This window comes from Anneissia japonica, unplaced genomic scaffold (assembly GCF_011630105.1).
Source record: "Anneissia japonica isolate Jap-2015-1 unplaced genomic scaffold, ASM1163010v1 scaffold287943_len491860_cov182, whole genome shotgun sequence".
In the NCBI taxonomy this organism is placed as follows: Eukaryota; Metazoa; Echinodermata; class Crinoidea; order Comatulida; family Comatulidae; genus Anneissia; species Anneissia japonica.
The window spans coordinates 299,625-313,043 of NW_022736938.1; the positions used below are offsets into that span (position 1 = coordinate 299,625).

At 34.9% G+C, this 13,419-nt stretch overlaps 1 protein-coding gene across 2 annotated transcripts in view; it reads left to right on the top strand.

Annotated features, from left to right (window-relative positions):
* The window catches only part of LOC117116958 (beta-ureidopropionase-like), a 17,258-nt gene extending 4,976 nt beyond the window's left edge, over positions 1–12,282 (top strand). Inside the window, exons 4-14 of one of the 2 annotated variants that reach the window (XM_033261108.1) lie at positions 1,934–2,028; positions 2,657–2,738; positions 2,859–2,935; positions 4,464–4,518; positions 5,087–5,201; positions 5,600–5,681; positions 5,790–5,832; positions 9,289–9,315; positions 9,839–9,879; positions 10,387–10,473; positions 11,524–12,282. In XM_033261108.1, the coding sequence (XP_033116999.1) occupies positions 1,934–2,028; positions 2,657–2,738; positions 2,859–2,935; positions 4,464–4,518; positions 5,087–5,201; positions 5,600–5,681; positions 5,790–5,832; positions 9,289–9,315; positions 9,839–9,879; positions 10,387–10,473; positions 11,524–11,607 (788 nt within the window). In that variant the 3' untranslated portion in view covers positions 11,608–12,282. Of the gene's footprint in view, positions 1–1,933; positions 2,029–2,656; positions 2,739–2,858; positions 2,936–4,463; positions 4,519–5,086; positions 5,202–5,599; positions 5,682–5,789; positions 5,833–9,288; positions 9,316–9,838; positions 9,880–10,166; positions 10,339–10,386; positions 10,474–11,523 lie in introns of those variants that run through there. The other variant, XM_033261109.1, reaches the window with a different exon arrangement.
* The last annotated feature ends 1,137 nt before the right edge of the window (positions 12,283–13,419 follow it).

Here is a 13,419-nt window from a genome sequence, read left to right on the forward strand (position 1 = left end):
CCTCTCTTACTGTATTACGTGATGATAATAAAAACTTCTAAATATTCTGAGTTTGCGGGAGGTGAATTTGATTCTGGTATAATTTTGCTGTTTTTGAGAGAATTGTGTGGGGGACTGCTGACTTCGCGAAGAGTCCCAGAAATCAAGGGTGACTGCTTGGAATCCATGAATATCATATCTATATCACATCTTTAAATCATTCAGAATCAATAAAATTTATTAATTTGTGTGTGCAAAGTAACAGATAACAGTGTCAAACTAACTGCCTTTCTCTTATTTACAGATAGGATCACTTCATAATAGAATCGCTGACATTGTTGAAACTGCTGCAAAATGCGGAGTAAATGTTATTTGTTTTCAGGAGGCTTGGAGTAAGTTCCTTTACTATTAATATCATTACATTATGCATTTTTTTTCCTGCAACTTGTCTGTATTTTGTTTGTGGTGTATACTATCTTAATGGACCTTTCTTGGATACTGTTGCTAAGGTCCCATAAAATGACCTCGTAAAAACATACGCAAACACGTATGTTTGTGGGACGACGTGTGCTTGTGAAGCGCGTACTCCTAGCCCTGTTCTTATAGTTCGGCTGTCAAATTTAATTGGACTCCTTAGAAAGGTCCATTCTATATAGTACTACTTTCTATGCAGATTCACACACGTTCATAGCTAGCCCAAGGCATACATAAGTCTCAGGAAGCTTGATTCTCGGTTTAGTAATGGAAGAGTCAACTGACATAATAATGATATAAAAAAAAAAAAATCACTAGGCCTAGTTTTACTATACATGGAAATATTAAATTTTGTCTGAATACGTCATATGTTTACTTTTGATTATTAAACTATTTGGTGCAAGCAACTTTACTACACAGCAAAAAATATTTATCATCCCCTTTTCTAATTTTTTTCTAAGATTGAACCACTGTTTAAAATATTTCTTTGACAAGGCTGTAGTATGCAGGTGGTCTGTATTTTACATATAATTGTATGTTCTGAGTGGAGCTTACAGGTGGGCTTTATTGTACATGTGGGCTATTTGTACATGTGTTCTGAGTAGAATTCCCTTGTGGCTGTATGCTCTTGGTCATTATTTTACAGGTGGTCTGTATTATATTGTTGGTCTGTAGGTGGGTGGTATACACATTGTCTGTATGTTTTACAGCTGTTCTGTATTATACAAATGCTCTGTATTGTACAGTTAGTCTGTATTATACAGGTGGTCTATATTATACAGATGGTTTGTATTCTATAGGCTACGGTCACACTAGAGTCTCATGCCTGGCTTGACTCGCCGCGGGTGAGATTTCAATCCAGGCTCGAAATTCTGTGTCGGTCACACTTTACCTGAATTTAGTTGGATTGACCTCCAAATTAGGAAAGTCGAAACAGGAAGTTAGAGCGCCGCTACAGTCAAAATACCGGCCCCGCGTGTGAATCTAGATGGCCTGGGCACGGATGTAATGGCGATGCTAGTTTTCAGATTGATAAGTTCATTTATAAATGACAACTGATGATTGCCGCGGGTTTTTTGTTCAAGAACTTCCTAAACACAACAGCGTCATCGACTGTGATTGGTCGACAGCCGACGAGGAAATGTCAATCCCGGTCACGCCAGGGTCAATCTGGGTACTGAGCCGGGATCGAGATAGGTAGATTGAGATTGAGGTCACGCCAGGCGCGAGTCGATCCAGGTGCGGTCACATTACGAAAATCTCACCCGCAGTGAGTCAAGCCAGGCTTGAGACTCTAGTGTGACCATAGCCATAGTTGCCTCGTATTATGCAGGTGTCTTTGCTTAATGTTGTCTAATTGTAGAATAAGGTCTGTGGTCTACCTAAACAAATAAGTAGGTTATGTTCATTTTTTTGCATTATCCATATGGTGTGCCAATTTGATTATGGTTATGACTATGATTTTATTTTAACTTTTTAGCAATGCCTTTTGCATTTTGCACAAGGGAAAAACAGCCATGGTGTGAATTTGCTGAATCTGCTGAAGATGGTTCTACAACCAAGCTTTGTCAAGAGGTATTTAAAACTGAAATTTTAATTTTAAATTTCACTTTTCTGTTCATGCTACATTCCTATTAACTCTGTTACAGGGACTTTATTTCAAATTTAGGTCTCCAGCCCTTTCTAAATATAAAATACAATAAAATAAACAATGATACCATGTAATATACTTCTCTAGTTTCTCATTTTTTGCTTAATTACTTGTCTGAGTTGAAAAGCATGATGGATAAATACATATTTTCCTAATAATAGTAGAAGTTTTAGAAGAATAATTAGAATGTTGCCATGCTTAGGAAATTATTGTAATAAGCTAGTAAATACTTTTGTTAGATCACTAAGATAAGGTAAGATAAGATAATCTTTATCTAACAAAAGAAAATGTGCTTCATCTTCTAACTCTAATCATGAGAGATACAAACTCTATTCTTATAAGTTGATCTTATTTTACATGCCAAATTGTTGTGTTTTCCATTAATTAACAATCTGTAAGTCAAATTTTAATTAACGATCTGTAAGCCAAATTTTATCATATTTCAATGGAAATTTTTTCATCCTTCCATCTCATGATTTCCTTGTATACTCCTATTATTTGATTGATAAAGTAATTTAAGTTCATTATGTTTCATGATCATTTCCCTCTCAGCTCGCAAAACGTTTCAACATGGTAATCGTTTCTTCAATCTTAGAACGTGACCCAGCTGATGACGTGTTGTGGAATACTGCTGGTAAGTCAAAGGTCACTCATTTTAAGCCTAAATTCCCAGTTCAATAGAGTAAGAGTTTACTCTACAGTTTTTTAAATAACATATCACTCTCTTCTTTGACATGATTTATCTTCATTACAGTTGTTATATCAAACTCTGGAACAGTTCTTGGAAAATCTAGAAAGAACCACATACCAAGAGTTGGTGATTTTAATGAGGTTAATATTAATTTATTTTACAATTTTAGTTTAATTAGTAAAGGGCTCTGCACACAGGAAATCATTCCACCTGAAGACGATTGAAGCAACTCAATCGAAACATCAACACATTCTCAACACCAATGTGGTCTATGTGATCTTCTCACATCACTACATAGCTAGTGTGTATGGTTTTACCTACGTAGTGTTGTAGAAGTTTTCGCAGGTAGGATAGCTGACATGGGCTTCGATGTAAACACTCCTGTGGCCGGAGAGGGGGCTAAATTGGACCAATACACTGCAGTGTTGGCACCAGTTATTCCCCGACAAGGGGGTTCAAGCTCACCGACAAGGGGTCCATCCCCATCGGGGATGGGGAAGCCTAGTCCCCGCCCTCCCGGGAAAATTATGTGATTATGGTATTCTTTATTTAAAAAGGATAATTTTGATAGAAAACCATGCAAGTTAAAATGCCCCTGTTGGAGGTACTAACCACCTGTTAGATGTACCAGCCCCACTGTCAGAGAAGATCTATCACTACCACTGTAACCCATACAATCGCGATAATATACAACGCCTCGCGCATACAGTAGCACTGCTCGCACTAAACAGTTTTTAATCCTTAAAAATGTGGCAGCAAGGCATACCTAAATTGTACTTTCGGCTGTCGAGATTTCATTTTTCACCGACAAACTTGCTGGAAGTTCCCCGACAGGGGGGTCCAAGTGGGGGGTGGGGTCAAGAGGTTCCCGATGGGGGTACTTTGGCCCCTTGGACTGGTACACCGGGGTAACCCCCTACTCTTCTCGAAGGATGTACTATGTTCTTTGAAGTGCACATGAGCCAATTGTGTGCACTGGACCTATGGTTTAGAGTCTTTATCTGAGAAGACTTGGTCCTCTACCGGAACCATAGGCGAGCGTGCCGTTTGAACATCATCGACACTATGGCTGTATATCATGGTTCCCTTGTCTTAACCGCTCGGCCAATCAACTCGCCATCTAAGTTGTGTTCCGCAAGCATTAAATATATGGGTTCAATCTTGTTTATATATTATATAAATATATATGTATACATATTAATCAATAATATGATATGATATTCATTTTCTTATTCAAATAAATTAGAAAAAAATCTCTGGTTACGCAAAGCTTAACACTCTGACCGCCAGGGGTTTGAAAAAATAGTATTATCTACTGACTTTTTTGCGGAAGCTCGTTGGAGAGTGTGTATGTGATCAGAAAATGTAGTGAATACTACAAGAATTAGAATTACAATGGCACCAAACACTTTATTCTAATCACAGTCTGTGGCCCGTAACAGTAAAATGAAAATGACTCGCTTTTGCCGATTTACGCAATTTCGCACAACGAAGCTGAGATAATTGCAATTTCGTGAAAGTAAATCAATACCGCTCTACATAATGTAAACAAACATATAATGTTCAAATGGTTAGTTCATGTCGGTAATTAAAAGGTAGACGTTCACACCACTTTAATATGTTAGTCAATATAGGCCTACTGTATATATCATTTTTCAATTCTTTCAGTCAACATACTATATGGAAGGGAATACTGGACATAAAGTATTTGAAACACAATTTGGTAAGATACTACATTTTTTTAAATTCATTATTTAGTCACATGGACCAGGGAACTATTAGTTTGTCTATAATGTCCAAAATGTGGCTGTAATGTAAGGAGTTGGATATGTTCAATTTCCAATATGACAAAAAATATGCATTTTTATTATATTTGACAGTCAAATTATAATAAGTACATAAAAAGTCAAGGATTGATAACAAATGACTTATAAAAAGCCAGGTGTCCCAGTCCACTTGAAAAGCCCAGTGGCCCAGTCCACATGAAAAGTCCAGTAACCCAAGCCACATGAAGATCCAGGTGACCCAATCCGCATTGATAGCCAGGTGTCCCATTCCACATGAAAAATGAGATGTCCTAGTCCACATGAAAAACCAGGTACATCAATTTCCCATTAAAAACCAGGTGTCCTAGTTCGCAATAAAAGCCAGGTGTCCCGATCAACATGAAAAGCCAGGAGTCTCAATCCAATGGAGACCTATCTTGTATCCTATCTTATAAAAATTATGTGATTGATAGTGTACAGTATTTTTATAAATGCTTTTTTTGTAACCTCCACTTTGTGAAACAGGTCGAATTGCTATTAATATTTGCTATGGAAGGCACCATCCATTGAATTGGTTGATGTATGGGTTGAATGGGGCCGAGATAGTGTTCAATCCGTCTGCTACGGTCGGAGCTCTTAGGTAAGTTGTATTGAATATTATAGACAACCCTCTGTGATTAACTCACCAAACATCCAAAATTGCATGTACCTTACACTGTTGATTAAAAAGTGATAACCACCCAATATTAGAATGGCTTCATCTTGTATTGATGATTTATCCATTTTTGTGGTGTAGAATGGTGACTTATACTAGCCAATCAATGTATTATTAAACATTTTATTTTTTATTGATTGATTACCCATTATTAATTGTCATGGTATTGCCTTAGTAAATACGTGACAATTAGTATGTTTTTGACATTACTGATTTGTATATCAATTATCCAATTTTGTTTGAGTAATTACATACATAATAGCATGTCATTTTTGGAATATTATGGAATTAAATCTGTGTAATCAATTTTTTTGTATATTTAGTGAGCCTATGTGGGCTATTGAAGCAAGGAATGCTGCCATAGCCAATAGCTACTTTACTGTTGCAATCAACAGAGTTGGCACTGTGAGTTTTTGTTTCAGTTTTCAAATTTAATAATTTTTATTCTTACATATTACTGTCTTAATTGTACTATATATTTTTACTTATAAAGGTATGTTTTTATTTTTGTAGGAAACTTTTCCAAATAAGTTCACATCTGGTGATGGTAAAAAAGGTAATTTATGATATATTTATTTATTATCTCATTATTTGGTAGTTTGTTTTTCTGTACCAATAAATATTTATGAGGATATATTAATTTAACATGCATTTTTATAATTATATAATTTTTGCTTCTGTGTATTCATTTTGTTTTACAGTATTGCAACATTTTTGGAACAAGATATCCGTTGTTACAATCACAATCATTACTCCATCGCTATTGTTATCTTCATAATCACTGTATTATGTTATCACTATTATTATTTTTCATCATTTTCTTTATTATTATCTATATTCTGACGATGATTATAATCATCATTATCACAATCATAAATACTATCATTATGACCACCACCATCGTCATGTGTATCATCATCCTCTTTATCATGGCGTCATCATATTTGTCTCATTTATGGCATCTTCAGTTTATCTTCATCATCATAATCACTTTAGGTGCGGATCTAGACCAGTAAGAGAGAAGTATTTAAAGAAATATTCAATTTGATTGCAAGTGCAAAACCAAAGACAAAAATTATAGATAAAATAAATTCAAATATCAGGCAATCTTGTATGAAATGTAGCCCAACGCAAAATTTGCAACCAAGGAACAAAAAAATATTAGGCACATCCTTTGTATGTTGTGCCTGTTGGGGATGGCATGTTGGTTTAGGTCTGTTGAGTGAATGGGGTGGCAAACAGATTTCACGTCGCATTCAACAAACAAGCTTGAAACATCTATTGAGTGAAATGAGAGCTACGCCAAATAGAATCCATCTTTAGAAATCAGTATTCACATCTCCCAATTTACAGACATTTCCACCTAAAAAGAAAAATTGTTAGTACTACATTGTAAAAACATTCAATTCAAATGAAAATTAGTTATAATGACTATGTATGAATTAGTATGAATTAATAATTTTGATATTCCCTTACAAAATTCTTACAATTTATATATTAATGAAATGCTAGAATTGTGTTTAATCTTATCTTTAATTACTACAGAAGCAAAATACTGCAGTTGAGTATTCAACATACCATTAAATAATTATGTTCAGACAGCCTTCCATCTGATGTAACATTTTACGTGCACATTACTGCAGACGGATGTCAACACAAGGCTTACCAAGGGCATAATATTGTTTTTACTTCAAAGCTTCAAAAAGTAATTATGCCAATTTTCCGGAAGTGTTAATCGTTTCTCTCAACAGTTACTTTGCACACAAATTCTTGAAGTAGTAAACTGTTTGAAAACATTGTGTCTCCAAAGGTTTAAACATCAGAGAAATTTTATTTTTGGCACTCATTTGTAGGTATTTGTATGTTTTGAAAAAATTTGAGGTCATACTCAAGGTCATATTTACTTGCAAGCTCTGAAGTAAGTGTGCCTAAATAACGCTACTCGGATCGTGTATTCATTGCATTCCATGTGCATGCGGAAGTAGCACACTTACTCCTGAGACTGCTCAGGAGTGCTGTAAATCGTCTGTTGTAACGTTGAAGTAACTTAATACAAAAAGCATCCACACAAACACTACCCAGGGCTTACGACAAGTAAACTCTGCTTCAAATTTTACTTCTTTCTCATCTGAACCTGCCTATTCATAGTTATGTTCAGATGGCCTCCTGTCTGAAGTAAAGTTACAACAAACATGTTACTTCCACACGATGCTTACCCAGGGGATAATATTCTTTTTTCTTTAAATCTAGTTCAAAGCTTAGAAGTTATTATGCAAATTTTGGGGAAGTGATAATCACTACTTTTGTTGTCTTTCAACAGTTATTTTGCACACAAATCCTTGAAATTGTAAACAATTATGATAACATTGTGTCTACAAAAGGTTTACACATCACAGGAAATGTTATATTAGCACTGATTTGTAGGTGCAGTACAGTATTTATCTTTTGAAAATATGTTTAGGAATATGAAATTGTTATGGGAGTTATACATTATATCCATCCAAAAAGCAAAACAAATTGGAAGAGAGCATATCCACCAAGCGTTAAAAACTTGGCTATCATGTAGGGCCTGGAACCCAGGCTAAATCATACAGTACAGAGTTTGGTTTTGGTCAGAGCACAATTGTTGAGAGAATTGCATTATTCTTCATCCTTGTTGTGAAGTTGTGGTCATAATATGAATTTTAGACTAAAGAGACCAGTCAACAAACAACATAAAATATGTACATATCAAATATTAGGTTAAACTTTCCACATCGGTGCATGCATAAAACGTAATTTCCCGGGTGGTAAAAACGCCAAATAAAAAACAATCATTGTGTTTGCCACGTCCGATCGACCCAAATGCTGGAACAGCATTTGGACTAGGCTAAGTGGCAAAGGCCAAAATCCAAAGAGAGTCCAAAATTGTTGTATTATTTGTGTATTTTTCTACTTTTTAAGCGTAAACACATTATGAAAAAAAAAGCTTTCCCTACCGACCTATACATTTTTTGGATTTTATTTATTTAAGAATATTAATTGTACTAGTCAATGATTTGTGTATGCTACACAAGATAATATAATTCTGTTTGATGCTTCAAGCAAGGGGATCCGACAACTAATTTCGAGGCAACGTCGCTGTAACTATAGTGCTTATACGCAGAAATACAGTGGACTTCCTTATGTTGTGTTCATATTAGCTCTGTACTATTTAATAAGTACTTTCTTTTTTTTAAGGAAATATATAAATTTAAGTGGGTCTGAAACTACATGTCAAAGTGTTATGTGGTTAGAAGTTTAAAAGTGGACTTCCTTATTTTGTGGTCATACTAGACTGTATGTATTATCATCATGATTATTTCTTGTTATATGCATGTACAGCATTTCAAATGTTTGATTGATTGATATAAAGTGTCTTGCCCAAGTAAACAATTACAGGCATGTCCCAAAATTTGTACATACCAGTATTAGTTGTTCCAGTTAGAGGTATTTTAAGAAAACTTTGCTACAGAAAGTCATTCAAATTAGTCTTCCAGTACATCAGAACCACCGGAATTTTTCAGACCCTTCACCCTTACACCCCAACAGGTGTGGTTTCCTGGCCCCAGTCATGAGCTCTATTTCCACTCATTGATCCTACTACTACTTCCTTCTCCTCTTCTTCATCATCATTATTATTTTTCCATACTATTCATTCATTAATAGATTCTCAGAATACAGTACATTTCCAAGCATCTCGAAAACTAAAACATTCCGAAGGAGGATCAGCAAACCTCCCACCCCACCTCCCTGTCTAAAATTTGTCTTCCAGCGAACAAATTGCGCTCTCTTCTCATCAGACTGCCCACCTTAGGATAGTCAGAGTAAACTCTGGATATGTGCCTGCTTAGCATTATCATCATCTATATAATTAATCCTAATTTAAACCTATTTATTCATTTTTTTTTCTATTCATCGATGGTAGTGATAATAATGATAAAAATAATGATTATAGCTTTTATTATGAACCAATACTTTTTTTTTCTTCTAGAGCACAATGACTTTGGACACTTCTACGGTAAGCTTGTAGGCCTGCATAAAAAAACGAGAAAAAATGTCAAACAACAAAATAAATGACATCATTATCTGAATTAACCAAGGAGTAACCTAGGAAAGTTTAAAAACAAACTTATTTCCATTAGGGTCCCTAATATCAAAAGACAACAAAAATGGCTCATAATAAAAAATGCAAAAACAAGAATTACAATTTCAAACAACAAACAGGATTTGTTTTATGTACTTACTGTCTCTTATACACATCAAATATGAACAAGAAAAAAACAAGAAAAAAACAAGAAAAAAAGACATAAATAGTTGTTACTGGTTTATTCCAAATGTTTGGAATAAACCAGTAACAACTATTTATGCCTTTGAAGTCTTGTTTTCTTGACTATTGAACAAAGCATCTTGATTAGCGCTATGTCAAATGTTATACTGTGATTTATCATTCCCTTAAAGTTTTCTTTCAAATGCATTCATTCCCTTTTATTAATAAAATAATGATAATTTGAAATACATTTTTTTTATATACTTTTTAAAAGGGTCTAGCTATGTTGCTGCTCCGGATGGAAGCAGGACTCCAGTATGTATTTTTGTTCATTATTATCATCAATTCATCACATCACCAACACAATATCATCATCATCAACATAATCTTATCATTATCATTGTTATTATCATTATTACGAATTCAATTTTTTGTGAAATTCCTGTTCTTGAAATGTGTCAAATACAGGTATTTTGAAAATGAGTAGTTTTTTTTTGTTGATCAGCAACTCTCACTTTAAATGTTATTGTAAAGATAATGGTTGATGCACAGTAGCTTATTATTAAAATTTAAATACAATATATAATTTTCATATACTGCAGGGCTTGTCTAGGATACGAGATGGACTGTTAGTCACTGAGGTTGACTTGAATTTGTGTTCATTATTATCATCAATTCATCACATCACCATTTTGAAAATGACTAGTTTTTTTTTTTGGTCAGCAACTCTTTCACTTTAAATGCTATTGTAAAGATAATGGTTAAGGCACAATAGCTTATTATTAAAATTTCAATACAATATATAATTTTCATATACTGCAGGGCTTGTCTAGGATACGAGATGGACTGTTAGTCACAGAGGTTGACTTGAATTTGTGTCGACAGATTAAAGACAAATGGTGTTTCAAGGTAAGCAATTTCATGCCCACTCCATGTGCTCAGCTACCAATTTCATGCTAAAGCAGTTGAGAATCTGTTTGCTTTGCGAATTGGCAGGAGTTGCGCTAGTGGGTTTCCGGGGGACAGAGCTTCCGTTGGGAAAGTTATTGAGTACAGTTTAGTTTCAATAAAAGAAAAGTGTACCCTTAATAGAGGTTAAATTGTATAGATATGAACATTTTGCACACTCAGAAAGTGTGTCGTTCCCTTTTAATAAGAGTGTCCCCTTAAGAGGGGCTGGCCGTAGTGTTAAAAGATATATTTCCCCTCGTTTTCACAGAAAAGTGTCCCCTTAAGAGGGGCTGGCCGTAGTGTTAAAAGATATATTTCCCCTCGTTTTCACAGAAAAGTGTCCCCTTAATAGGGGTGTCCCTTGAATAGCAGTATCCCAATGGAGGGTGTTCTACTGTATACAATTTAAGTAATCCCAGGTCCCTGTATATTCCAGAATATTATCTAAACAGAATATTGGCATTGACGGAGATTTGAATAGGGGACCACTGTAAATACTAGGATATACCTAAACAAAATTCTGGCATAGAAGGGTAAAGATAAAGGTAGGAGATTAACCCATAACACGCAGCGTAATTTTGCTGAAATGCGTATGGGTGTGGTGTGTGACTACTTAGCTGCCATAAAGAGGCACTTATAGTATCTTCGTGTTCACATCATTCCACAGCGAAAGGCACTGGTGTAACCCCCTACTTTTCCAAAAAATGGAATTTGTTCTTTAAGGTGCACACAGCCAGGTGTGTACACTGGAATCCCACTTTAATTCTTTATTTGAGAAGACTTGGTTCTACCAACTGAACCCTTAGCAAGGAATAGCTTGAACCGACGACATTGTTATGGGTGTTGTAAGCGGCACTCGGCCTACAGTTCAGCCACTCGACTCGACTCGCCCATTGACAGGAATTTGAACCCTGGTCCCTCTAATTTTATATGACAATATATAAACATAATACTGGAAAAGTATTTGCCAATTTGAGCACAGCAATTTGTTTTTATTTTTGTTTGTAGATGACTGGGCGACATGATATGTATGGGGATTTACTGACTCAAGCTACGAAACCAGGATATAAACCCCCAATTGTGAAGGAATAGTTACTGATTGTCTTTACTGAAGTCTTGGTACTGGAGGAATTTCCTTCAGAAAATCAGAAATGAATATTGCATTAATACAACAGTACATACATTCAATAAAATAGTTGGGTTTTTTTTTTTTTTTGGAACTCAGTTCTTGAAAAAGTTTGTGTCCATAAGTAGGGCAGATTAAATGTATCTTTTTATCTTCCTACAAAAATGTGTAACTGGGGTCATTTTTTTAAATCACTCAAACTGTGGCAATCCCAATGGTGCATAGTTGTGTGGCTGCCTAGAGCTTGAAAGTCACATGACCCTAGTGGTGCCATGGTGCAGGTGATCACATTTTTTATTGAAATTGTGCCTACAGATACCCAGAAGTAACATCTAATGATTTTTAGTGTGTGCTAATTTACGAGTTTTAGTCATATGAAATATTTTAACTCCTACCCCTTGAAAAAGGAAGTGTATATCAACGTCTCCTTATATTATAGGAGTTGGTCAGTTTTAATTGCCACAACATTATGAAAAGTGAGTAAATTTTTGAATAATGTTACTTTACAGTAAGATAGTATAATCATGGAGGTATTATTGAGAAGGAGATCACTCGGCAAAGCTACGCGCACGCAGCGCTATGCAAATGAACCAAGATCAAAGTTGCCGTAGCACGTAAAGAACGTTTGCGCGATGCCTTTGAAGTCCCATGTGTTCCCCGCCATCAAATTTTCAGCAGGCATAGTTGACCAGAAAATTTAACATGACGAAATGGAGAGCACCTTCTTTTCTCAATGCGCACTACATACTGTCAATCACTATGGCTGCACAATCTTTTCTATTTTGAAGCTGATACATTTATCTTTGTACAACTATTGCACAACTGCTCTGCTGGAAGCGTATAAATGCATGTCGTTGCCAAGTTGTTGCTAACGAACACATAGGTTTGTCGCGTCAAAGGGATCTGTTGCCGAGTGATCTCCTTCTCAATAATACCTCCATGGTATAATACACACTCCAAGCAATGAAATACACGCCATTGTGTCAGGATTCAATATTTCGACATTTGTTATGTCATCATCAGGAATCACAATCTTACTTTAAAAGCAAGATAACTATATTTATAATTATTATTAGAAATAAAATGCCATTAACTTTCTTCTTACTTTTTAAATACGATTCTATGATTGAATCCTGTGAAAATAAAATTAAATATTTTAGTTTAGCAGTGATACATTTTATTTTATTAAACAACTAATTCATGGTGGCTCGACCACATTAAATGACTAGACAGGCAGCCAAGCATTTGTAACCGAGGAACATATTTTTCTACTTGCCATTATGTAATCAAAGTCGATATAATGAACATAGAGTAAAAAATTAAATCATGGAATAATGTTATAGTAATTAATTCTGATTAATTACAATATTTGACAAGTAAAGTTAGTATAAGCTTAATCAGAATATCTTTGTCTTCCTCTTTGATAATTCAAATAAACTATTCTTGAGTAAAATATAGGCCTAGTGTATCTAAGAGAAGTGTTTTTGCAAAGTTAAATTATGAACAGAGGTTTGTAGTGGTGGTTGATGATTGACTGCTTGGAGAGTGCTTCTAGCTATTATTTTTGTGTAATGTTAGCATTAACATTTAAACGATAATTTTATGCAATTGAAACAAAACTGTAATTATTATCATGTGCCAATTTATCACACTATAAAACATAATACACTTTCAGAGAAAGAACATAAACGTTAGAACTTCTATTTCACACAAAAGAAATGTTCTGTATCATTTGATGGTGATATACGCCGTTTATTGCTGCGGAAGCAGCCAATTCA